General features: G+C 41.0%; 2 protein-coding genes and 1 long non-coding RNA gene across 6 annotated transcripts; all 3 read left to right on the top strand.

Moving 5' to 3' along the window:
• Nucleotides 1-2,097: 2,097 nt before the first annotated feature.
• Nucleotides 2,098-9,899, top strand: LOC109991455 (angiomotin-like 2a). Of its 2 annotated transcripts, none has more exons than XM_020643751.3 (11): nt 2,098-2,283; nt 2,781-3,587; nt 4,080-4,248; nt 5,460-5,604; nt 5,723-5,812; nt 6,710-7,005; nt 7,098-7,273; nt 7,424-7,477; nt 7,573-7,769; nt 8,022-8,153; nt 8,519-9,899. In XM_020643751.3, the coding sequence occupies exons 2-11, from the start codon at nt 2,866-2,868 to the stop codon at nt 8,602-8,604; spliced, it is 2,067 nt and encodes a 688-aa protein (XP_020499407.2). In that variant the 5' UTR covers nt 2,098-2,283; nt 2,781-2,865; the 3' UTR covers nt 8,605-9,899. The 2 variants fall into 2 exon arrangements, with proteins under 2 accessions (XP_020499407.2, XP_020499405.2); XM_020643749.3 differs by having other exon boundaries at nt 2,100-2,283; nt 7,376-7,477.
• Nucleotides 9,900-13,522: 3,623 nt separating this feature from the next.
• Nucleotides 13,523-15,756, top strand: LOC136179064 (uncharacterized). 2 transcript variants are annotated; one of them, XR_010666339.1, is made up of 3 exons: nt 13,523-14,078; nt 14,495-14,715; nt 15,018-15,756. It is a non-coding gene; the product is annotated as an uncharacterized lncRNA (long non-coding RNA). The 2 variants fall into 2 exon arrangements; XR_010666338.1 differs by lacking the exon at nt 13,523-14,078 and adding an exon at nt 14,270-14,379.
• A 1,017-nt stretch (nt 15,757-16,773) lies between these two features.
• LOC109991456 (uncharacterized) lies at nt 16,774-25,528 on the top strand. 2 transcript variants are annotated; one of them, XM_020643752.3, is made up of 6 exons: nt 16,774-17,232; nt 18,025-18,124; nt 18,210-18,318; nt 18,429-18,687; nt 19,568-22,558; nt 23,814-25,528. In XM_020643752.3, the coding sequence occupies exons 1-5, from the start codon at nt 16,927-16,929 to the stop codon at nt 20,891-20,893; spliced, it is 2,100 nt and encodes a 699-aa protein (XP_020499408.1). In that variant the 5' UTR covers nt 16,774-16,926; the 3' UTR covers nt 20,894-22,558; nt 23,814-25,528. The 2 variants fall into 2 exon arrangements, with proteins under 2 accessions (XP_020499408.1, XP_029135129.1); XM_029279296.2 differs by having other exon boundaries at nt 17,093-17,232; nt 18,210-18,292.
• Nucleotides 25,529-27,435: the final 1,907 nt, after the last annotated feature.

Genomic DNA, 27,435 nt, shown 5'->3' with positions numbered 1-27,435 from the left:
ACAGAAATAAAGCCTGTCATAAATATCTGCTTTCATGGAAGTCTGAATGTTTATATCAATTGTGAACAAAAATAGTGTCATACAGCGTTGTGGGTCAGACACTGTATGACCAATGAAATGACCTAATATGTGGACGAAAGGAGGGTTAACTGCCAAACTGACTGTCATTTCATCCACATATGTCCTATTTCTGTGTGTAACCTGCTCTCTAGTAGTACATAGTAGGAGAACGACCACTGCATGTTTGAGATTTGAACTTGTACATTAGCAGGAGGAGTGAGTGCCCATGTGTGGCATACTGCAGGCTCAGTTTTGCACCGTGTAGTGCTATGTTGGGTACAAAGAGCCACTGTGTTTGTAGTAATGGGGCACACACACCTCAGCTTCCAGGGGACAGACAGTGCGTACAGACAGTACGCACGCACACACACACGTACACACACACGTCACACACACAAAAACATTGAAGACATGCACAGCCTTAAGAGCTACACGACAAAATGTGACGTTACCAGTCTGTAAGCATGTTCATTTCTAATGTAAAAAGAGGGCACTTTAACAAGGAACGTGATGGGGATTTCTTGGCTTTTGGAGCAAGCCTCAAGTGGAGACTCAAAGAACTGCAGTATTTTGCACTTCTGCAATTGGCTTCATTTAAAACACAGAAGGTGCTGCCTGGTCTCACTTTATTTAAGCTGTTTTACAAACTCAGGGTTAAATACTTTAAAAACAGACTTAAAAAAACGTTTTCATCGTGGAAAAAATACCAGCCAGATTACAGCTGAAAACAAACAGATTCGATGAAGAATGGGCCCCAGTGATGCAGGTAATGCTCTAGTCACCTCTTAATATTTTTATTTTAAATGTAGTTTGATTTATTTATTCATTTGACTTTAAATGCCCTTGCCTAGTGTACAGCAAATTACCAATATTTTTTGCAGACGTTGTTAGTCAATCAAGGAAAAAGGATTGAAAAAAGATGTGAAGGCTGACATATGTGATTATATGCATGTATACAAGTTTGTGTCTATCTAATGTAGGTATGAATGGGTGTGTGTATACATGTATGGATATGGATATGTATTTGGTAAGATTCCATGAGAAAATGGACAAGTGTAACTGAAAAGCTTATCCTGAAGTGGCATGTTTTATCTGTGTACGCAATAAAAAATAAGTTCTAAAAAAACAAAAAAAAAAATAGTTAAGTCATTTTTTGTATATGTAGCAGAAGGTCAGAGATTGCACCATTTTAATATATAATACCAATATTTATTGGTACTGCTATCAAATTAATTAAATACTTTAAATCAGCAAATATGACTAAACCACAACTAAATGAACCAAACGACATAGGCCTGCTTCTATCAACTTCTTATTCTTTACTGATTTACATGTGTAATTGTACCTTTTGCTGAGAATTTATTTGGGGGACTTTTTTACTTTAAACTACCCATATTTTAAATTGGCTAACTAAATGTAGCCTAATGTTTACTCAAACCAATATATTTATCATTAAAGTTACTTTTCAGATTAAAATTGTGCACAAAGTTATTTCACAAGATGATTTTATTTGATAAGATTTAATGAATCATTAGAAGTTAGAAAGATACCATTTGAATACTGAGTAAGCTACTTTTACTTTTGGCTACAGGTTTTTAGAACCTTCCTCGTTTGCTGAAGTTTAATATTGAATAATCAACTGTAGGCTACTTTGTATATTTGTAAGTGTTATCCTGTGAAACTGTTAACATGAAGCTCTGCTTCTTCCAACACTGAGTGAGTTCATCAAAGAGTAGCGCTTCAAACCACTGCGATCACCAACTTTTGGAAATCTCTGCTGTGGAAGGAGACGTGAAGTCAGGAAATGGACTAATATCTTGCCCTTTCCTTAAACATGAACATATATATTCAAAGCAGAATCCTCTCTCGTGTATACTGCTTCTGAACTGCTCATTGGTAACGATACAGCTCAATGCAGCCCCCCCACCCTCTCTCTCCTCCCTCCCTCCCGTGTGGTTTTACGCTTTTGATCCCAGAGGGACCTCGCGTTTTACATTCCTGGCATTCCGACCTCAGTCCCTCCTCGGTTACTTATTATCGCCGCCTGCTCTCTCCACAATCATTTCACAGTAAGAGAGCGAAGCAGCCCGTCCGGGGGGAGGAAGATGAGACACGATTGACTCGTAAAAACTTACGGAAACTGTGGAATTACTTTGATATATATATATTTTTTTAACTTCGAGGACGAGAAACAACGTTTGGAAACGATGCGAGCGTGAGCTGGTAAGAAGAGCGTACTTTTTCCTCTCTTTTCCACGACAGAAGAACGAATACAAACACAGATAAAGTAACTTCATATTGACGTGTATAATACAGGATAGAGATTTAAAAGTTATTTAGAGTATTAGAATCCCAAAACTGTGCTCTCAGAGAAAAATGCAGTTATTTTACAATTCGGTTTTGTGCGCTTTTGCTCCCCCATGAGATTGGAATTTTTGGCGCATGCTGTTTCAGCCTGCTGTGGAAAATGTGTCCACATCTCTGTGTTGTCGCTGTTGGTGAAGTTAACTCAAGGCTATAATACTTCCATATTATGGCCAACTTTAAATACATCGTGATTGCATAGGTTAAATGATTGACAGCCTTTAAAGTCTGTGCTGCAAATGTACCTACATGCCTTGGCAATACACAGTCTTTCTTCTACAGGTGACTATCAATGACATGTTAAATTTACCATCTGTCTTGTGCTGTTCACTGATTGTTGTTTCACTCTGTTCTAGATTCACAGCCGATTGTCTTAAGTATTAGAGACCAGGAAGGAATTCAACTCATCTTTATAGAATAAACAAACACACAAAAAGCAGCATGTCGTCCACTGAAGAGCCGTCTGGAACGGTCCTGCATCGGCTCATCCAGGAGCAGCTCCGCTACGGAAACCCCACAGACACCCGCACCTTACTTGCCATCCAGCAGCAGGCCCTGCGTGGAGGCAGTGGAAGCAACAGTGGACCCAGCAGCGGAGGTGACATGGGCAGGAGCCCGAGATCCTCTTTGGAGAGTCTCACCCAAGAGGAGCCACCTTTCCCTCAGCTCTCTGCGAGACAGGAGCCTCAGGGCCAGGAGCACCAGGGTGACTACCACCACTCAGAAAGCGGCTACCAGCTCTATCAGGTGCACGGGGAAGAGCTGCCAACGTACGAGCAGGCCAAGGCACACTCTCAATATCTAGCTTCTCATTGGGGAACCACAGACTCCATCAGGCAGCTCCATGAGGGGACCCTCCTGCATGAGGGGATCTTCCACGAAGAGGCAGATCTGATGGAGCTGAAGTGCAGCCATGCGCGGTCGCTCAGTGAACATCGCATGCAGATCTCTCTGGAGAGGAGTGATGCAGCTGCTAAGGCAGAGGCCCTCAAAAGCACCTCTCACAGCTACCCGGAGCTCCCTTACTACACACAACAGGGCCTCCAGATATCAGGGCCTAGTTTGGACAAGCGCAGCCCACCTCCAGAATACTCGACCCCCATCCAGGGCCAAGGATTTATCCATCAGCAGGTCCAGGAGCCAATGCAAGCACAACAGCACAGGTACAAAGACCACTCTGAAGGATAACATTGTGTGTAAAAGTACTTTAACATTACATCACGGTCTGTGGTGTAGTTATTGTACGAGAGCCAGCCGTGTAATCATCGTTGTCATTGTGTTTCACATGCGTAAACACATAGTTATCGATGTTAGTCACACCGTACTGATTTTCTTCTTGACATACTTAGAGCCAAACAAGTCCAGCCCTGTAGCTGGTTGTAATGCTTGGCATACTGGAACAGGATAGCAGCACATGCTTGTGTTTCCTCAGATGCTTTTACAATAGTATGTTCTTCAAATAGGCTTTTACCTTCTTCTCAGCCACTGGAGTCGGCTTGTCGTCTTGCTGGTAGAAAATAGCCTTAAATTCCCGATGCCTAGCTCAAAAATAAAAAATAAAATCTGACACCCTTTAACTTTCCAGAACAATCACTAGACACATAAATGAGCCACAAGTTTGGACAAATTTGAAAGAGTTTTCACTTCTTTCACAGGTTTGTCCAGCCCGGTCAGGCAGCTGAACTCCCCTGTTACAGCACATTCACCAACCTGCCCCCTGCTGGCCTGGAGGAGCCCAACCAGGTGGAGCTGCTGCTGATGGAGAATGAGAGGCTTAGGCATGAGCTGGAATTGCATAGGGAGAAAACCGGACGTATTCAGAAGGTAAGAGAATGAGATTTCTGAGAGAAAAACTTTTCTTTTTTTTAAAAATAGAGCTGACATTTCTCACACATGTTTCACAGCACCCGCTAAACTCTAAAGTTACTGACGGCTCCATAAAACGTTAAAAAGTGAATTCAGAGGGAAAGCATCTCAGCCACCTGTCTGAAACACAACCCCAGTGGACAGTTGTCTCTCCTTCGTCCAAACTCCGGGCACACTCCCTCATCTGAGCGGCACAGATGAGATCAGCAGCTGCTACCTTTCATACCACAGAGGTCACAGCCTGCTACTGTGTTTACACACTTCTTTCATTGTGGAGCTGACCTGGTGGAGGCCATGGAGTTTGTGTTCATAGCTTCCACGGAGGCTATAGATTTTCAGCGTAATCTAGGGCTTGTCAGACAACAGTCGATTGGGTTGACTCACGCACACAGCTGATGAGGGAGGGGGGAGGAGGTCTATAGCAGGTGGTGTGTAAAAAGTAAAAGGCCACTGTTGTTTAGACCAAACAGCATTTTTTTTCTTAACTTGTTTGTCTTTTTGCCAAACAAACCAACCTAGAATAAGAGATATTCTTGTTCAGCATTGTGGAAACAGCTTCACAGACATTTGACACCTCATCCAATCTTTATAAAAATCCACCCACTCTCCGCTGGAGTTATGTCACATGGCCCTTGTCTAAGGCTTTAAGAATGATAATTGCCGGGGTTGGAAAGTTTTCTCCGTCAGGCCGCAGCCCTGAGTAAACATGCCTGTGTGACTGCTATAATGGTGGGTTTCTCTTTGCCGTTTCCACAACTCCAGGCACAGGCATGCATGCCTTCCCTCTGTTGGCAGCCCCTCCAGACCAGTGTGTGTGTGTGTGTGTGTGTCCTTGTGTGCATATGCTGCAGTGTGTTGTGTAAATGTGAGTCTTGTGCGCTCACACACCTGGAACCAGAGCTATCAGCCCTCAGGAATGTAGATATAAATCAGTCTCTCACAGGGAGTGGTGCGGGCGCAAATTCCTTTTATACCACATACACACTGAGTGTACTCAATACACAAAGTCACATATGTACCCATATGTTTATCGTACATAGTGTACTGTAACAACATGAATCTATCCCAACCTATAAAGTAGGTTAACCAAAAATATCCCTTTTCTTCCCTTCTTCTTCTTCTTCTTCTTCTCCAATCCTCTCCCATTTCCTCCACCTTTTTCTTTTCAGTTGGAGCAGGAGATCCAGCGTATTTCAGAGGCCTATGAGACACTGATGCAGGGCAGCAGTAAGAGGGAAAACCTGGAGCAGACGCTAAGGAAGAGGCTGGTGGCTGAGATCAGGAGGCTGCAAGATTTTAACAGAGACCTTAGAGGTATTGACTACTGCCATATATTTAATCAATTTGAATAATATTCTTCCATGACATGCAATCTAGAATTTAAACAATTTGCAATGCCATCATTTTTGATTTTTTTTTTCCCCCATCACAGAAAACTTGGAAAATGCCAGAACGCACGTGGCAAAAGAAGTAGAAGTAGCTGACCATAACCAGCACATCATGGCCAAGCTCCTTGAACAAAGTACGTTCATTGTTTTTTTTTTTTTGCTTGACTTGTAAAGAGAGGCACGTAACAAAAGCATTTAAAGCTAATTTGTAATACCAGCCCAACAAAACAAACAAACTCAGCAGTAACACTGACAGGAAAAGACATGATACAAAAGATCATGGAATAGAACAGAAAGCATGAAAACAAGACTGAACCCCCTTAAACGGTTTCAACTTGAGTTTGAAATGATCCCAAGCAGGATCCAATTTGACTTCTGCAAGTGAGTTGTACAACATTGGTTCCTGAAGTGGATAAGGCTTTTTGATCAAGAGAGGATTTGTGATCAGCACACTAGGTTGGATTGGAACATAAGCATGGCCACGTTTTTTGTAGCTATGGCATCCTTCATGCTGGAATGTCTCTTGCATAACATAAGGTAATTTGGCAACAGGGCTTAATAATAGGGAATTCAATTCCCTCTAAAGGAAACGAGGAGGCTCTAAATCACAGAGTGGCAGTGCAAGTGGTGGGGCTGAGGCTCACCCACCTGTTGTTAGTGTGATTTATATTGTCTGTTTAAGGAACTGGACCCAAGCAGAGTGCTGCTGTTTGTATGGCCTTGATGAGGAATTCTCGGTGCTATGTGGGTCAAAGGGATAGGGGCGGCTTTCTCTCCCTTCCTCCTCCTCCTTCCTCCTCTCAGCATTCCAGAAGTGCTTCGCTAAATGAAGAACACTGGCCACCATGTAGCAAATCTGGTGCTTGTTACTGGGGTTATACCCACAGTGGGAAATTTGTAGAACATCTCTTGTATTTTATTTTTAGTCAAAGACCCTTATGCAGAATTGTAATGATTTAAAAAAAAAAAAAAAAAAAACTCATCAAGCATGTAATAAACCCAGCCTATCTTTTCCTTTTTCCTCCACTTAGACGAGGAGCAGAACTTTGAGAGGGAGCGGGTCGAGCGGGAGGTGCAGCGATTGCGCTCAATGGCAGATGACCAGAGTGCGAGGGCAAAAAGACTTGAGGAGGCCCTGGAGGCGGCTCGTGGACGGGGTCGCCAGCTCGAGGAGGAGTTGAGGAGGAAGAGGGCCTATGTGGAGAAAGTGGAGCGGCTTCAGAGCGCGCTGGCCCAGCTGCAGTCCACCTGCGAGAAGAGGGAGAGCCTTGAGATGAAGCTAAGGACGCGATTGGAGCAGGAGCTGAGGAGTCTGAGAGCACAGCAGGTAAATTCCCCCAAAAAAACAAGCGAAAACAAAATACTTTTCACATTTCTGTACTGTGATATTTCAATAAATCCTTTCTCCTTCCACTTCAGAGGCAGTCCCAACCACCAGGAGTGACAATGGGCTCCCTCCAAGAGCGTCTGCGTGAGCGGGAGGAGCGAATCCTGGCCCTGGAAGCTGACATGGTCCGCTGGGAGCAGAAGTATTTAGAAGAGAGCACCATGAGGCAGTTTGCAATGGAGGTGGCTGCTACTGCTGCCGCTCAGAGGTAACGATTCCTTTTGCCTGAAATATGCTGGCCAATCCTATGTGCACATGTTTTCTTTTGTTAATTTGAACTAGAGTTAAGTAAAGTCTTTTGCTTTTGCAGAGACACCACCATCATTAACCACTCGCCCTGCCACTCCTCTAACAACAGCTTCAACGAGGAGCTGCCGGTCGCCGACTACAGAAATCAAGAGATGGAGAACAGGTGTGTACTTATTATTGCACTCCCATTTGTAACGGCTTACTTTTATGACATTTTTCATTAACATTTCTGCTTTTTATGTTTCTGTTTCGGATAAGGATCCGTGCACTCTACGCTCAGATCTTGGAAAAGGATGCCGTGATCAAGATCCTCAACCAGCGGCTGCACCAGGACCAAGGGAGGAAGGACGAGCAGAGTCATCGCACAAACCTCCTAAATCTGGCGGGGGCTCCTCTCCGAACTGCCTCCTCCACTCCCTCCATCAGTATCACATCAAGTAGCGCTAAGAGCAGAGGTGAGAAACTTAATGATGCCTTCTTTAATAATTTAGTTGGGTGTTAATAATGTTTAGCAGCTGAGTGTACCTCTTCACTCACATGCCCAGAAGAGAAATCACATTTTGTGGTCTAGTCTAATAGACTTTTTTCTAGATCTAGTGGGATATTCTAAAAAGTATGCAAATATTTTTGTAATTAGAGTGAATTTTGCCCTCTACTGACATATACTTACACTATTTCTCAATTGTTTTTTTTGTTGTTTTTTTTAGGAAAGAGTCTTTCAGATGATCAAACTTTGCCAATCCGTCAGTTCTCTGCTCAGTCTGAACCTAGAACGTTAGAGCGGCAGGTGGAGGGAACCAAAGCCAGGGAGGCTGCCAGCACCACTAAGCTCAACAGTGGTGAGTAATAAATCAAACTTTAATGATAAACAATTTGCACGCATGCGGCACAGAGCAGGGAAGTGCAATCTTCAGTCTGCATGAAAGCAGTTTTGGACCTCGGCTTCATGGATGTTCGCATTGATTAACCATGCCGCCTCTAACGCAGCCAATCAGATAGCATGTGTGCAGGTCATGGTTCATAATGTGGGCCTGGAGGAATGTGCAGGGTTAGGATAATAATGTAGATCTGTTGACTGAGCAGATTTACTGTTTTTGACCGCAGAAACTCTTTGTTAACCTTTGGTCATGCTAGCTGAGCTAAACCATTTTGCCTTAAAGCATTTAGAAAGTTATTTATTTTCTGTCCTCTTTTTTTTCCCCAGACACAGAAGCGCCTAAGAAGTTGTTATTAAACCCCTTCAGAGGCCTGGATGAGCTGGAGTCAGAGGCAGTGGAGATCTTCATTTAAAAAGAACCAAGAGGTGGATTTTCACACAAGAGACACACAAAATAAAGCGAATCTGTGAAGAGTGCAAGTCTTTGAATAGAGAATGGAGTAAATATTGGATGCAAGAATGTTGTGGAAAGAGGCCAATGCACGAAAAAAAAGGACTGTTTTCACACTCAAGAGAGAGCGAGCTGTGCTCCGACTCACTCTTACTCTCAATGAACTGGACAGCTGCGGGCAGTTTGTGCAGCCAGGAGAGAAAAGATGAATCTTCTGAGGTACTCTGACAGTATTGTGGATTGTAATAGGGCAACATATTCTCAGAGAGTGTATGCCAAAATATTTATATAAATATTCTTATATATATATATACACATATATATATAATTGCTGCTTCCCCCTCCTCTTTTGATCCCCTGTATCTAATTTCCCTATCCAGTAAATTAAAGCTACATATTTATCTTATCTGGTGACCACATTCCCCAAATATAATGTTAAGTCCAAGCTCTTCTAGAAAAAGATTCAATTCAAGGTTGTCAATGTGACCTGTATTCCCTCTTCTCCAAAAAATAATCTATGGTGTCTATCTTAGTCACTTCTTTCCCTTCACATGGATCTGTTCACAAAGTGTTTAAGAAGTCTGCCCTCTTTTCAATAAACTAAACTGAGAAAGACACATGAAACACTGCTGATTTAAACGCTCTTGCTGTCCATCTGTCTTCAGCTCGAGCAGCTGGTTCTGCGGAAGCTTCAGAAGTGTGGCAACAGTGAGATGCAGAATATATATAAAAGAAAAAAATGTGTTTTTTTGTTTTTGTTGCCAGCTGTTCCTATTTTGGGATGTGTTGCATCATGATGTAGATTTCATCATCTGTTGCTTTTATCTGATGACTTCTCAGAGTATGTTTGCATGTGTGAATACAGTATGTGAGTGTGTTTCCTGATGTGCTGATTCTGCTGGTTTGGTCACCACTGAGGGAAAAAAAAACTGTTTAAAAAAAGAAACTACAGCGTGTTGTTTACTGTGAGCTTTGAACTAACAAAACAGGTTAATTATTATTATTATATATTTTATACAGATGTTTGTATTGTTATTGTAGTTATATAAGAGCTTTGAGCAGGATGCCAAAGAGTTTATGTTTGTTTGTTGTAAGTTATGTACCGACAATCACGGTCATGTCAAGCTGTACACAACCAACTTGTTGACTTCAAAAACAGACATTTCTGTGAACTTCAACCCATATGAAGGTTTCTACAGTTGAATCTTGAATTCATGCAACATTTCATAAAGCAATAAAATATTCTAAGATACAGTACATTAAGTGGCTCTGGCTGTTTTCTATTTGATTAGAGATCAACTTAAATACATTATTCCTCTAATTCTGAAATCTTTCCCCCCCTCCTGTTTCACTACCTCTTCTCTCACATTGTCACCCTATCTCTCCATTCCTGTGCTCTCGTTGCAAGCACTCTTCATTAATGAATACCAGAGCTGCATTCCTTCGGGTTCAACTTTCTCGGGTGGCCTGCTCTCTTGTTCTCCTCTTGCCATCGAGAGCGTGCTTGACATAGATCACATTCTCAAAGGGACGTGTAACCCTAGAAGTGACAAAGACAGGTTTCTCCCAGATTAGCCACTAATGCCGTTTGAGATTCTTCTGTGCCGCTGTGCACCTTTGCTAATGTGTGCTGCATTCCTACGTGTTTTTATTGCTTCCAATTTAACTCACACCCAGAAGTGGACACTATTCCCGGGCTGTGCCATTGGATATGCTGATGAGCGAATGGAGAGTGTTATTGGATCTGTATCAGGATAGATTCTTTTCTCACTGGTAACCCACACACTCACACAACACACACAAATACACACAGATATCCACTTGTACCAGTTTGGGGCTGTTGAGCTGCACTGACAGTGAACCTTCACAATAAAGTAGGACAGAAACAATGAATGATACAGTGACATCAGAGTCAACTCAGGTTTCACCATATACCTTGCAGTGTACGTTTGTGTGAGATATTTAAAGTGGTTGTGAAAGACAAGACTTCTCACGTTGTTGTTGATAGTTTAAAAGTATGGCACGTAGCAATGTTCGTTGCAGCTTGTATACATAACACAACACAGCCTGCAAACACTTGAATTTCCCTCAGGATCAATAAAGTATCTACAGTATCCGTCTATCTATTCCAATTGGGGCCCTCATGCTGGGCTCATAGCCACCAGAAGCGCACGCCCACTGCAAGGTTAGCGTGTACATTTACGGCTTGTGCCTACACTGCAAGCTACCTGAGAATATAAATATTGGTTGTAATGAAATAGCAGATCGTTTAGCACGCAGGCACATGCTAACCGCCTGTGTTTGGCACATGCCTGTCCAACAGAAAGCAAGTCAACTCCACGTCCCGCAGGTGAAAGCCAAGCCATATCATCCGTTTGAATCTTGTCTAATCGCTAAATTGTATCCGGTCTGTGCGCTGTCATTGGCTGGGGGGGGGGGATATACTTGCTCCCCACTCAGAAGTGGCAGTGGACAGGGTCTTTTCAGACCAAGATGGCAACCTCCGGTCTTGAAAAATGAAGTGTGGAAGTGCAAAATCCAGCGAGTGTCTGCTTGAGGCTGGCTCCAGGAAAACCAGGAAGTCACATACATACCAGAGCCAACTGTGATTAATTACAACCTATTGATCCTCCGTAAAGGGTTACCAACCACTAGAACCAGTCAGGCTTGTCATTATTTCAAGATGAATATCCTTATTTCCCCCACTGTCCCTCAAGTTTCTCACAACTAACATTGTTCTGCATGCCTTCTGCAAAAGAATCCAAACAGCTTGAGGGGGTCTGTTTTGGCTGCTGTGACTCCACTGTGGATTGAGGAAATCAAGCAAGCAAGTACTTACATTTTCTTAGAGTTGCTGCAGTGAAGATCTTAACTTTGGCTGGAGTAGTATTGTGCACATCAACGAAACCTGGCAGCATTGATGCTGAATAATAGAAGAAAAAGAATCATAAGGATATCACAGAAAAGTAAGCATATGTTCAAACAACAATGAAACAAAGTGATTGTGCACCATCATTTCTCACTTATTTAAACACACACTACTTTCAGACGGGTACCTGACATCAGCCAATACTCAAGTCAAGACATCTAAAGCCTTAAATAATGTTGACAAATCTATTGAGACTGTAGATGTTGTTTCATGTGACAGTGGGGTGTGTTTCCTGAAGACTCTGAAGACCAATGATCTGAATGAATGAACTTCAGTGTGTTTGTTGGGCTTAGTTATCCATTAACCGTCACCCCTCATCAAAGTATTTTTAGTACCTGTACTTTTTCTGTGACAGCTGTAGAACTAATCATACTTTTAACTGAGCAGCACTGGAATGTATCAGGCTGCGGTGTGTTTTCACAATGGAACGGGGATTTTTTTTTTTTTAATCACCTCTGCAAGCCTGGACTTGGACAAAAAGGATATAAACAGTGATAGTGCGGATGCTTTCGACAGACCGCTTGTATGGGAAAACACAGTGCAGGAACTGGTGGTATGCGATGCCATCAATCTTATTTATGAACTGAGCGCTCTTATCTGGCGCACTGACTGACAACATTGTGAAGACGCGCCAACATTCCTCCGTGGATGTGAAAGGCAGCTGACATGTTTCGACTGCAGCTCTTTCCTTCCCAGAATTGATATGATGAAGGAGGATAGAACGTAAATAGAAATCAGAGGCCAAATTCCTTGGAGAAAATGACATTTTCTTCTCTCTCTCTCTCTCTCTCTCTCTCTCTCTCTCTCTCTCTCTCTCTCTCTCTCTCTCTCTCTCTCTCTCTCTCTCTCTCTCTCTCTCTCTCTGGAACTTTGTATTGACCAGAAGCACCATGAAAGGAATGGGTTTGTTGTTGTATAAACCTTTGAAACGATCTTCTACGCTGTGTGTTTGTGTTCACTGTCGACTTTATTGCCCCATTCTACTGTTTACAGTTTAAAAGCACATTACTACTAAGCATGAGCCTTTGAAGTTTCAGCACATTCAGCAAACATGCTGACAGTGAAAGATTAAATCAAAGAGGAACGAGGAAGTTTTTGAAATGCAGATAAGCTCATCATCAGCTAAGTTGTTATATAAGTAATTGTTTATCATTCTGAAGTACAGGCGAAACACTAATTTCAGGAAATAACTATGCAACATTTTACGGACATAAATTCTTCTTCGCAGACACTCAAAACACAAAAATTATAACTGTTGTAAACACATCACAAGATTGCACAGACACACACACACACATACACCAGGACACAGATGAATGTCATTGTGGTGACACATTGATTGACTAGCCTCCACGGGGCAGATAGCACTGATTTAAAACAGATACCCCAGTAAACATCTAACAGGGAAAGTAAGAAAATCCACAAAGCCCTGTATCATATGTTTCTATTGTCATTTAAACCTGAGCATGTTTTGGACATGGATACATGATATACCCAGTGGGACACAGGCTGGTAACTTCTTGTAAACACCTGTTGCTCAAGCCTGCAGGAAAGGCTGACGTTCAGACTGTTGAGGAGGGGCCATATGTGTAAGACCACAGGGATGACCCTGCATGCATGTATCAAAGCCAAATAGCTTGTAATGTAGATTTTCATATGGCCAGGTTTTCCTGCAAATATTGTCTTGAGCCTGCTACTGTCAACTGGCCAGCTTATAAAAGAGAATTTGAAGCTAAACAGCGCCGCCTACTGGACTATCTGTGCCTGCACATTAGTAAACTTCTGCACTTTGCCATTATTTATCAGTAGCCTATAACTCATCTCTATCTCTTTAAAGGCTTCAATTGGACTTACCTATGCCTTGTGTTTGTATTGTCTTCTTCTACATTTTCACCAACAAACCACCAGCTAGGGGTAAAACAAAACCAAGGCAACTGTTAATGTTGACTCAAGTCACTGTGCCTTGCTTAAAAAAACAACAACTTTCAAATCCCAGTTTGTCATATTTAAGTAAACATTACCGTTATTACTTCACAGGAGTCTTTAATAACAGTGTTACTCCTCGCTATTTAGCCTTGTCCGGTTCTGCGGTAATGATGCTTCCGTTGCCCTGAGTTACAGAAAATTGATCCATCATTGGCCCTTACAGTAGCTATGATAAAACTGCCGGATTTAAAACTACACCAGTCGGTGTACGCTTAACTTTAAAACAAGCATACCTGTCCACAAAACCCCGCGCATCAGGCATGCCCGCCCCCTTCCGCCTCCGATTGGCTGACCCGGTTTCATTAAAACTCAACGCTAACCAATCGCTCTTCTTATGTCTGACGAAGCCAACGATTTGTGTCCAATCAGAGGCTGAGTAGGGCGGGCCATGACTTCTCCAGCGTAGGACAAAAATGTATGTAGTTCGTTACCTCTGGGAAATACAGATGTTGCTGCTAATCAGCTTAAATACTCTGATGGTCCAACATCATGTTCTGAAGAATCAAAGCTGGCTTTAAAGGGTAACATTATTTTACATGTCACAAAATATGAAGTAAATAATGCTCAATGAAGTGTTTAATTAAGAATTTTAATTGCATGAACAGCTCAACCCTCAACAGCACAGCCCTCTGTTATTTCTGTATAATTACAGCAAAAAGTAGTGGTAAGTGACATCTTTATTCATAATTGTAACTTTTTTTGCAGATGCCAAAGGAAGTCCAGTCTTGCAGAATCACTTGCAATCGATTGCTCAGATTATTTTATGTCTATAAATGACAATGTGCAACCAGATAATGTGAATATTAATTTGATCAGAGAAAAGTAAGTTTCCGTAAATATCTTGCTCAAACTTGTTTTGCTTACGTTGGGTGCTTTTTATGGAAGAGACTTTTCTTTGGTATTTCATTAACACCGTTTTTTTTGTTTTTGTTGTTAGGGCTGCACTTCTACAGATGAAAGGAAAGTACATTGTGAATGAAAAACACCTCCTGCAGTTGTTTAACCCAAAGTGCCCTTCATGCGACCGCAATCTCAGGATGGAGAAGTTCAATTACGGGCTGCTACTGGTCCTGAACAGACAGTGTCCTCAATGCAGAGGTCCCAAACGATGAAGATCTACAGGTAACAGGAGTCACCGTCACTCTGGACACCCCACAGGTAGGACGTGTTCGAGCTTATCCAGACATACTTTTATTGCATTATGAATTATGCATCCTGGAAAATGCCTATTAAAAAACAGACCCACTATATTGTTAGTGTCTATGTCCTGTAGAGCCGAAAAGTTCACTTTTTCCATACTCATGTTTTTATTTTCTCACAATATTTGATAGATCCTTTATGTATTCAGTTTGATTTTGTAGGTTTTAAAATCTGTTCTGCTATAATCATACTTCATAACCCATGCAGACCCAGAAACTGTTAAATAATTACCCAAACACATTCTTGCCATTGTGTCACAGGAAGCACCGGCAGAGGTCAGCACTGAAGTAGTCCCGCAGATTGTAATTAACTGGTTTTACTTGGGAACAAGCTTCTAAATAATCCTAAAGAAGAAAGCGACGAAGAAGATGCTGGTGATGGTGACGTGCCATTTGGCTCGACACACAACGACAGTCAACTCTGCACAGATTGTGGAAGGTTTTTCAATAAGTTTAAGTCTCACACGTGTGTACACAAAACTACAAAGTAGCTCACGAGCAGACCCACATGATTGAAGGAAAGCTGTATAAATGTCCTGACTGTCCAGAGACGTTTGCCAAAACTAAGGAACGCAGAATCCACATTCAGGATCACAGAGGCCCTCCACAGTTAAAATGTGACTTCTGTGGGATTGAGTTCTGCTGGCCCCTCGCTCTCTTAGCTTAGACACTTAGCTGTGCACACGGGAGAGAAGCCGCACAAGTGTTCCATTTGTGAAAGAGTTAAAACACACATTAAAACTTGGAAACAGCAGGAGCAAAAATTAAGAGAAAAAAATGTAATGGAAACGAAAATGAAAATGACAATGAGCAGAGACACAAGAGAGCTAAAAAAAAAAAAACACATAGAAATAACAAAGAACAGAGAGCAAAAAATCTCTGATAGTCATACCCCATATGGAAAGAAAAAGAAGAATTGAATCTGAATTTGAAAACGACAGAGATTAAGACTGAATCTGGGTTAAAAATCTGAACAGAAAAAGCTTCATAAAATTCACACACACACACACACACACACACACACACACACACACACACACACACACACACACACACACACACACACACACACACACACACACACACACACACACACACCTGATTAGAGTCCAGGTCAAGTACCACTAAGTTTTTTTAAATAATCGTTCTAAAACGGTGTTTAGTTTATTTTTTCGGAATTGCAAACAGTTTTGCTTTGAATCATCATTTACAATTTTAGATATTAGTGTGAAAGTTCACACACAACACATTTGAAGTGAAAGTATTTTATGTTAAATGTTCATGCAGTCTTATTTACAATCTAGAAGCCGGAGATGCATTCAGGTGTTTTACTCAGTCATACCTCAGTGGGGAACATATTGTACATGCAAATCATCAAGTATGCAAAAGTACAGAAGAATTGTTATCAATTTGAGTTATAGATTTGATTATGATGATTAAAAAATGTGTAACAAGCTGGTTAAGATGAAGCTGAACTACCACTGTCACCTCATCTACTGGAGAGCTCCACAAGTAACCAATCAATAAAGTGTTGTTCAAAGTGTTGCCTAATCTTTATATGCTAAGAATCAATTTTTAAAGAGGTTCGTCTATGGCAGGGGTGGGCAACTGGAGGCCCGGGGGCCACATGCGGCCCCCATCAACCTTAAACGTGGCCCTCAGGTTAATTTTTCACACATCAATTAATTGGAAACATGAAGAAAACATGACAAAATCTGCCATGAAATCATGAAAACCAGAAATATGTCCATAATAATATTTGCTCACTGGTATGTGTTGAGTTAAAATTGAGACATAATCGACTGTAATCGTTTAATTTGGCCCTCTGGCAAGTGAGAATTAAATGAATGTGGCCCTTGCTGTTACCAAAGTTGCCCATCCCTGGTCTATGGGAACACAAATAGCCTTCTCGGGGATATCATGAGACAACAAAAAGTAATTTCGTGTTTTTGACCTGACAGCAGGGATACGCTCGATACCAAAGCATGCGTACCCCGCCGTTAAGCCCCGCCCATTCGGCCTGCCTGTCACCTTCGTAGCAGAAACAGCTATGTTAGCTTGTTACTGTTGATGATTTTTTTTTTTTTTTTTTTTTAAATAGGCGTCGAGGCTTGGCGTCGTGCATAAAACCCGTACAGTCACTTTTAATGCTGGACACCTGAGAACCAGGATGTGCTCGGTTGTTGGATGTTACTCGGGGCGTCTCGGTGTGCAGCGGTTCAAGTTACCAGAGGACCCGGAGAGGAGACTGGAGTGGGTTCGGTTTCTAGCTACTGTCAATAAACAGCGTTTCAAAGAGTCATCCTGGACTGACATTTCCGTTTGCATCGAGCATTTTAAAGATGATTGTTTTGAAAACAAATTCGGTGTGACTGACAAGGTTCAGTTAACGCTAAAGCCCAGTGCAGTGCCGTCGCTGTTTGACAAGTCCGAGTCCGAGGAGCCTGAGCCATCTCTGGAGAGCCCAACATGTGGGGTGAGTCTGTTACAATATGTTAAACCTGAAGCGAAACACAACGCATCACCTTTAATGAAGCAACCCCCTGATGCTGAGGTGGGTACGAGCCGAGTAACTTGACGTATTCAGCAACATGACAGATAAGCCCATACTGTAAATAATAGGAGATAAAACAGGCACATTAAGGTGTCCGCAGGGTTTGCACTTACATTGTCGAGACACAGGAAACATGTCTTCATTTATTCCAGCTGAGTAGAGCCGTGGATTAAATCTCGCTGGGTCAAGTAGGGGCAGGTTTTTTTTTGGAGTTAAGTTCCGGTGTTATGCCGAGAACTGCATGCCTTCCGAGAAATGCATGCACCTCGCAATGCAAATGCAAAATATGGCAGACACACTTTTTTTAAATTGTGAAAACCAAACAAAACCAAAATTGGGTTTCTTAGGAGGTACTGCCAGCACTTATTTTCATTTATACCTTTTGGGTTTTCAAAATAGAAGTCCTGGGCACCCAATATTGGGTGATTTCTTGTTTTGTTTTATCACCAAAAACTGCAGGTAAACTCCTACACACACAGCTTTTGTTGAAAATATGACTGAAGAGCTGCCAGTTTTCCAAAGGCTTTCAGTACTTTTTGATACTATCAATATAATAACAGGTTGTGTTGTTTTAAACACTTTGTATCAAATAGGAGCCAAGTGTTGAAAACTTTGACTGCCTTAATGCCTATTGTTGCACCAAGCAGTGCTAGATTGTTTAGTGACGAGATTTTAAGGATTCTAAATGTTGTATTTGTTTGTTACTTTGTTTAGGAGTCTTTGGAAACAATTGAAGGTGCTTGTCAGCAGGACAATGACAGATCGTGTGATAGTTCAAGTTCCAGTTCTGAAGGATCTGGAGTTAATCCAATTGGTAAGATAAAGTTATTATATGCTATTAAATGTGAAGTAAATACTTTTCTTTTAACTCCATTTTATCACTTTAACTTAATTTGCAGCTTTCCAAGGAAGCCAATTCCCAAGAAAGGCCTCATCTTCTCCTGATAAGCCCTCAATACCTGGCCAAGTGCAACCACGAAATGTAAATATTAATCTGATGAGAGAAAAGTAAGTTTTCTTTACATCTGTGCTTAACATTTGGGTTAGCTACAGTTACTCTGCAACTTAAGGTGTTTTTTTTTTTTTTAAATGTAAAAAATGTGATCTATTTTTTTTAGAGCCGCACGTCTACAGATGAAAGGGAAGTTCGTTGTGAATGAAAAACACCTCCTCCAGTTGTTAAACCCAAAGTGCCCTTCGTGTGGCTGCAAACTTAAGACAGAGAAGGTCACCAATGGGCTGCTCATCATCTTTAACCAACAGTGCCTTCAGTGTGGATACCGAAACCAGTGGACAAGCCAGGTCGATGCCAAAATCTCGACAGATGAAGAGCAACACCTGACAGGATATGTAGAAGTCACTCCAGAGAGCCCACAGGTAGGACGTGTGTAACAACATATCCAGACTGGCTGCTTGAAGCTTAGGAATTATGCATCCATCCCCTCAATCCTTCACAAATAAAATTATAGGATCAACATTTTGTTTACTTTCACACAAGATGGTTTGCTACAGAACAATTGCCATTTCAAAAGTTGTGATATACTGAATTGAATCAAATTGAAACATTTGTTCAAAGGGTGGGGGGTCATGGGAACTGTGGCTCACTGACCAAAGATTACCTCCAAAGATGGTACAGAGGTGCCCAGTTACTAAAAAAAAAGGACAAGTCATTGTCACTTTTCCTAAATATTACAAAAAATTATATATAAAGGACTGCATAGTTCAGAATTGGAATGAAGGAATGATTGCTCACTAGTCCTGTGATCTTAAATATCAAAAACTGCTTTTCATTTTCAATCATTTCAGAGAAAAAAGTGTTAAACATGCCATACCTCTGTTAGTTGCTGTTTTTTCTGCTGAGCAAAAATGGCATCATTCTTCTTAGTTTGGGTCTTCAAAAAGTCTTAAGAAGAATTTAGTTTGATTTTCTGAAAGTGTTCAGCAACCCTGTGTTAGATATGATGGAGAAGTGTCTTTTTATTGCTTCTCCTGCATGTCTGTTACCTCTGTGTTGCCATGGGGATCAGTAAATGTGATGTATGTCATTTGAGTTAAAACAAAAACAAAAAAGTTGCTTTACTGCACAGACAACCAGATAGACATTTAATGTTTTCCTGCTTCTCATTGAGACCCGTGTTTATTTCTCAGATGTGCAGGAACAACCAGCTACTGAGAGGAAACTTTTAATTGTTGTCTTAAAGTTGTCTACTAGAAAATGTTACACTTACGTTAACTGATTCTTGTTATTATATCACAGGTAGAGCCAACTGATGACGCCCAGGCGGGTATGACAGACGTACCTGAGATTGTTGCTTCTATTGATGAAGAAAGCGATCAAATGGAGGAAACGGATGAATCTGATCAGGATGACGTAGATTCAGATGAGGACTGGAAGCCTGATAAGGATTCCTTGCTGGCTAAAGTACCTCTTCAGAAAACTAGAGGGGAAGATGAAACCGAAGACGAAGACGAAGACGAAGAGGAGGAGGAGGGAGAAGACGATCATCCTCCAATTGCACACAAGGACAGCCAGCTCTGCACTGACTGTGGGAAGTTTTTCAATAAATGTAGGCCTCACACATGTGAGCACAAAACTAAACCTTATTCTTGCAACATTTGTGGAAAAAGGTTTGCCTTTGATCACGCCCTAAGTCGTCACAGCAGAATCCACGATGCAAACTATGAGTACCGGTGCAAATACTGCCATGTTACATTCAAAACAAAGGTGGACAAAATCACTCACGAGCAGACCCACATGGTTGAAGGAAAGCCGTATAAATGTCCTGACTGTCCAGAGACGTTTGCCAAAAATAAGGAACGCAGAATCCACATTCAGGATCACAGAGGCCCTCCACAGTTAAAATGTGACTTCTGTGGGATTGAGTTCTGCTGGCCCCTCGCTCTCCGGAGACACTTAGCTGTGCACACGGGAGAGAAGCCGCACAAGTGTTCAATTTGTGAACGTGGCTTCAACCAGCAAAGCCACCTGAAGTCTCACATGCGCCTCCACACAGGCGAGAGGCCTTTTAAGTGTCAGCATTGTGACAAATGCTTTAATCACAATGTCAGTTTGAAGAGTCACGTCCAGCGCTACCACTCATTCAACTTAGGAGGGGAACCGGATAACAATAATGAAACTTCAAGGACTGCGTTTGACTTTCAGGGGGATCAAAACAATAGAGTTGCAGCTACAGTGCCTGGCAATGTAGAGGTAAAACAGGAACCAGAAGAGAGTGTGGGAACGGAGCAACTATCTCGACCCAAGTATAAAAAAAGAAGCACAGGTAGACCTTTAGGAAGGCCGAAAAGCGATGAACCAAACACTAAGACTCCAAAACGGTTGCAGAGTTTAAGGAAGACACAGTGCACTGAAGAAAGTGATGATGAGCAGAGTGACTGTGACATGTCCTCTGATCCAGCAGAGGATGAAGAGAAAAGGACTGATAAGATAAAACAGAACATAGCTAGATCAAGGGGGAGAGTAAAAAGGTCGAACAGTAAAAAGAAGTACAGCTGCCAGAACACCGGTAAGAGCTTAAAGCGCAGGGGACGACCAAGGAAAAATCGTGAGCTCTGTTCTTGAAAGTACAACAGAGGTGAATAATGAACTTTATTTAAATAACTGTGATAAGAAGAGAGCCTCGTGAAGTGGACATTCACACAAACTTGACTGACAAAAACATGTACCCATGTAGGCAAGGGATCGCTTCAAATTGAATTGACTTTAACTGTTAAGTGGCTTGAATAACTACAAGTGACTTCTCTGTTACTGGATGCTTTGGCAATGGGATGGACTTGGTTATAAGTCAATTAAATAGGACTGATTTAAGTGCTAGTGTTAATTTCTGTTGCTGCATGTCCTTGCATTATAATACACATACCAATAAACGTAATTATCACTGACCTTTCAACTGCATCCAACATGCTATTAGAAGAGGGGTTAAGGTACTTCTGCTATAGGCTACATCAAAAGGTCAAGATCATCATTGTCATGTGCATAACAATTACTGATACTTAGAATAATCATTGGCAATAAAAACTTTTTAGCCTTCGTCTTAGTGCAACCATGCTCAAAAAATGTATGCCGTTAATGAATAAGGACAATATGACAGCTACGGCTGTCACAGAACAATTTTGTGTATTTTTATTTTTATGAAAAGACATTAAAAAAAATAATGACTCACATTTGGGAAAATGTACATTCTTAATTGTTAACAGTCTAATGTCACTGATACATCTGAAAAGTATATATTTCATATTTGCATATTCTTCTTATGTGTCATTTAAATGTGTGTTTGTGTTAGCGTAAGCTGCGTTAAGTCAATAGGTTCTTCCTACAAATCCGCACTACTCATGTTGCAAATTCACAATAAGTCTGCGCCTGTCACAGGGATATTTTGGCCTTATACTTTTCTACGATAGGAGGCTGAGGCACACTGTCCATTTACAGTTTATCTGTTAAACCAAGACAGTGATGGTTTACCAAAAGCCAATTGGGACAAAACACTGGGTCCCATTTAGTCCATGGACTCAAACTTAGTGATGATTTTTGAAAATGTCCATGTCTGTAATTGTTCACCACCACATTCAAGCCCACGAGTTCTTCTCTTAATGTCCTTTGGCTTTTTGAGGAAGATAATGATATAGTATAATATGCTGCATTTCATGTTAACAAGCTTGTGGTGATTTTTAATCTACGGACATCACTTCTACAGCACTGATTTTGAGTCTGGAATTTCAACCAATAAGGGGCGTTGACGAGTCCACAAGGAGGAAGTGACGTCTCTCTGCGCTCTTCCGTCACTAACAGTCGCTAGCAGAAGGGCTAACCCTTAGCTGGTCGTTGTTGTTGTTAGCTTTGGAAAGCAGTCATCAAGGAGCTTCAACAAACACTTCTTCTTACAACTAAACGCCGAGGAGCCACTCTTACAGCAAAGGGAACAAAACGAAAGTCAATATGTGCTCGGTTGTTGGATGTTATTCGGGGCATATCGGCGTGCAAAGGTTCAAGTTACCAGAAGATCCAGACAGGAGGTTTGAGTGGGTTCAGTTCCTCTTCGAAGTAAATGAACAAAGATTTAAAGAGTCAGACTGGACTGATATAACCATCTGCCGGGCGCACTTTACTAAAGACTGTTTTGTCAAACCGACTTGTAAGAATGGCACGGCTCAGCTCAAGTCCAGTGCAGTCCCGTCTCTGTTTATCAAGGCAAACACAGACGAGGCTCCGGAGGACGCACAGTCACCGGTGAGATCTGCTCAGACACATCTGTAACATCTGTCACTAAACACATGTCAGAAGAAATATCTCAGAAGACCACACGCTATTATCTTCTTTTTTTAAGGACTTATATGTTATGGCTTATTAACTAACTAGTTTCTCAGGTGATAAATCCTAAAAACAGGCCAAATCCTCATTCCTTGTGTCCAAAGTCCACGTAATGTATAATGGCTTATTTAACGAAAATTAGGTTGTAACTATACTTTGATACATATGTTTTGGTGATATAATTAATTTTGACAGTCAACATCCCTTTAATCCCACCCCTACCTATTCTTACAATATAAACTAGCCTATAGATGAACTAATATGAACTTTTAATCTTCACATTTTTTAACTATTACTGACAGGTGTTTAAAAGCACACTGATTTATCCACTCAGCACTTTTGAGGTCACAGTTAGGTGAGCACTCAACAGCAGTGTTTCCCCTAGGTTTACAGTGTTTGGAGGTGGGGGGGAGACACACCGACACAAACACTTGAATGAATCTTGGTGTTCATGTGTTACTTTTAATGACAGCTGTCCTTTTCTATCAGAAAGGTATCCTTAAATGACTTCTTTCCCTGATTTCCGACTCTATCCACTATCCTATCTCTACAATAAAGGCACAAAAAGCCCCAAAAATAAATCTTAAAAAAAAACTACTTGCCCTTCAAGTAACCTTTACTTGACCTTTAAGCCCGCCACCGCCCCCCTAATATAATGGTAGGGGAAACACTGAACAGGTACGACCTAAATAATCAAACACACTGCAGAAAATGCTTTCTTATAACGAAAAGAGCTCCAGAAAGGTCGTGTTGTGTGTTTTTTTTTTTAATTTCCCTCTCATCCATGGAGAAAGGCTATACAGCTGTAATACCATACACACCTTGGAGCATACTATTGTGAGTCAGTATCAGAGCAGCTGGACTGATAACTTCTGTAGAGAAAGATAGCCCTCTGTAACACAGAGCTGCTACAAAGACTGCTTGAGATAGGCAAAATGAATTTAATGGATCTGAGATAAGACTGTGCAAATCAATCAAAACACATCTAACTGTTTTGTCTTTTCTTTTAAACATATGTTACTCTCTTATAGGTTTAAATCATAACAAGGCCTAAAACACTGTTACATCAAAATGATATATCATGAAAGAATTTGGTGTTAATTTTCTCTTCTGTATAGACAGGAAAAACGTTCCCCCTGCTATGTTTTCATTCCTGTCATTGTATTGTTCACAGGAAATGGCATCAGACGAAGACGTTTTCTCTGAAACTGATACTTTGAATGGTAAAGAAGGCCATACCTCGGAAGAGGAAGAGGAAGACGACCAAGACCGGGTGAGTTCAGATGAGGATTGGAATCCGACGCATGATTTTTTGCCTGTAAAGGCGTCTGAAGAAGAGAGCGAAGAGGAGGAAGAAGAAGAAGAAGAAGAAGAAGAAGAAGATGAAGAAGATGAAGAAGAATTTGATTACCGATGGGGCCTCAAAATTAATGAGCTCTGCACAGAGTGTGGTAGTTTTTATAGTCAAAAGCCTCACACATGTGAGCACAAAATTAAACCCTTCTCCTGTAACATTTGCGGGAAAAGATGTGTCAACGAGATTTCTCTGAAAAGTCATAGCAGGATCCACGATGAAACCTACGAACATCCGTGTAAATACTGCAATGTTACTTTCAAAACGAGGATGGACAAACTGAATCACGAGCAGTTTCATCAAGTTAACAATGATCCCTACAAATGTCCCGACTGTCCAAAGACATTCACCACCCGTAAAGAACGAAACGAGCACCTGTCAAATCACAGAACCCCGGATGTAATCCAATGTGGAATTTGCGGGATTGAATTTAGTCAAATACATCATCTTCAGAGACACTCTGTTGTGCACACAGGACTGAAACCGTACAAGTGCTCAGTTTGTGAACGCGGCTTCAACCAGGCAAGCAACCTGAAGTCTCACATGCGCCTTCACACAGGAGAGAGGCCTTTTAAGTGCCAGCATTGTGACAAATGCTTCAATCACAACGTGAGTTTGAAGAGTCATGTCCAGCGTTACCACACATCGAGCTCGGGGCCTGATCGTAACAAAAGAAAGAAAGTCAAAAGGGAAAGTGAGGCTGCTGATGCTGAAGACAATGGAAATCAAATAGACTCGGAATCTGAGGTAGAAAATGTAGAAGGACGGCACGATACAGGAGAGGAGGTGCAGAAGGTACAGATAAAAAAAGCACCTAAAAGTAAAAAGAGGACCACGGGTAGACCCAGAGGACGGCCAAAAGCTGGAGGTTTAAACAATAAGCCTACAAAAACAAATTTGCAGAAGTCAAATAAAACGGTTTCGAGCACTGAGAAAATTGAGGATGAGAAGTCAGACAGTGATGTATCCTTTGACTTAGAAGAAGAAGAAGAAGAAGAAGAAGAAGAAGGCGGACCAATGAGGAAGAGTAAAGGGGGATCAAGAGGAGGACCAAAGGAGGACATTGACTCTGATTTTGACCCAGAAGAAGTGACAAAGAAAAGGAGGTACAGCAATGAGAGCAGTGGGAAGAACTCGGGTAAACATGAGGCAGAGCAAAGAAAAATCAAGAGGTCTAAAAGATAACAAATGTATAGGTGATTAAAATCAGAGGTCTGTAGAGAACTGAATCATTAACTCAATTAGGTATAACAATTGAACAGATTGAGATGTGAGAAACATGACATCCATGTACGTCAGCGTCCCTCTGAACTATACTGTACTTTTATGTAAATACTTCAAGTTTCTCTGGTTTTCAAACTGTTTTTAACCTGTTATCTGCTTTGTAGATCACAGAACTAAAACTTGGTCAAAGTGGATTAACAGTGCTCAAGAGCTACATTTCAAACTTTGTTTTAGGGGTATTACTGTTTTTGGGGAAATGTGTACTCTAATCTTGTTTATAAAATGGCAGTTTAATAAAACCCTTGACATTCTATCATTCTATGATTGGGTCGACACACTTTTGCGGTGTCTTTTTTTCATTCACCTCTAAATCATCTAACTTCAGCCATACTCGTCTGTGGGGAAATCAGTCAGGATTCAGATAATTAACTGTTATATATTTAGGTTTATTAATAAATACATCGAGTCTGTTTGAGCTACAAAATGTTCTTTTGCACAATCATTCATTTCATTTTAATCTTAAAAAAGGAGTTCCCTGGGTTCACCTTATATACAAATTTAAGAGAATTTATGAGGCCAGATTTCTACTGATAATAAATTCCTGATTGTAAGGCCAGTACACATGGTTTTGTGTTATTGTGTCCATCTGCTAAAAAGAGATATAATTACTTTTTTAGGTCATAATTTTACATTGATTTTCTACTTTTTTGGCAGAAATGACAAATATCAGCTTGCTGAAGCCCGAAACTAGTTTACGATAACGTTAGTTATGTAAGTAAGTTATGTTCTGTTATGCGTCAATGACAACCTGCTGTCAAAGGTTTCAGGGCAGCATCTTAAAGGCTTACCATGACTTTAACTTTCACAGCAGATTTTCAGACTGAAACAAACTCTCTCTTTCAACACACTTCCTTCCTCCCTCAGATCCCCACTCTCCTCTTTGTCTCAACATTTCTCCCATCCTGTTACACCAGCAAGTGTCTGTGAGACAACTAGCTTTCGGAAGCATCGTCCAGTGAGTGTGAACACAGAGCTTAGAGCAGCAAATCCAGAGGGTTTGACTTCACTCTCTTTTTAGGAAGTCTTTGCTCCACGATATGTCTTATAGGGTGTATCTGATTTTTGCTCAAATAATATTCAAAATGTTGCATGTGCAACATATTGCCTCTAATGCGCCAAATGACAAACATAATCCACAGTATGACATCAAAATGTCAATATTTGATCACATTCAGTCGTATGGATTTCATTTCCTCCATAACAGTGGTCTACAGTGCAGTGACATATATCATAAATGACATACCACTACTATTACTAGCAGTTGTCAGCTGTTTAGAATAACCTATCCAGATTAAGTTTACAGTCTCTACATTTTCATTTCCATACCATACTGTACAGAAACAAACCTTAAAAAATGTCCAACTGTTGCATTCATGAGATTTTTTTTTTTTGTTTTTAAACATGCAAAACAGTCTCGTAAAAGGCTTGTATTAACACCTGGAGTGAATCACCCCCTGCTTCCTTGTTCATCTTCTTTCTCCATGTGTGCCAGTTCTTAAGATTAATTAAAGGTCTATCTAGTTTTTACGTTTGGGGTTTTTGTTGTTGTGGTTGTTGTTTTTAGAAACGTCTTGGGTATTTACTCTCTGGTAAATAGTGAGTCTGTTGCTTCCCAAGCCCGAGGCTGCTTCGTGGATTATCAACAGGGAGGGTTGTTTGGAGAACTGAATTAATTGAAATTGTTTTGTCTTTTTAATGAGCTTCAAACTTTGTACACACTCTGTAATTTGAGTTTGCACTGATTCATTTCAGAGACAATTGAGGACATGGTCTGTTTGCACAAGAGGCAGATGAGCTTTACATTTTCCAGGTTGTGTAAATCAGCTACTTTGTTTGGAGCTGGATGGGAGTGAAGGTGACCTGTTAGCCCTAAAAGACGCACCTAAACATTAAATAAATTGTGTTTTGAAAAAAGAGTCAACAAAAAAAGAAATAACACTTAACAAACCTCCTGTTTGGTATTTTAATTTGGTCGGATTCACTCAAAAATGTGATAAAGACTTAAGTTTCACCTCTTTAAGGCTGCAATTTGGCCCATGAGTCATGTACTATCACTGAGGTTTAAAAATAAAGCAAGAAACTGATGGTAAGTAATGAGACACCAGCTGGTTTGGTGAATGTTATAATACACTTTAAGTGATTTACTTCTCTTGGTGGT

The sequence above is a fragment of the Labrus bergylta genome, chromosome 4 (assembly GCF_963930695.1).
Source record: "Labrus bergylta chromosome 4, fLabBer1.1, whole genome shotgun sequence".
Classification (NCBI taxonomy): domain Eukaryota; kingdom Metazoa; phylum Chordata; class Actinopteri; order Labriformes; family Labridae; genus Labrus; species Labrus bergylta.
This window is presented reverse-complemented; position numbering and strand designations above follow the sequence as displayed.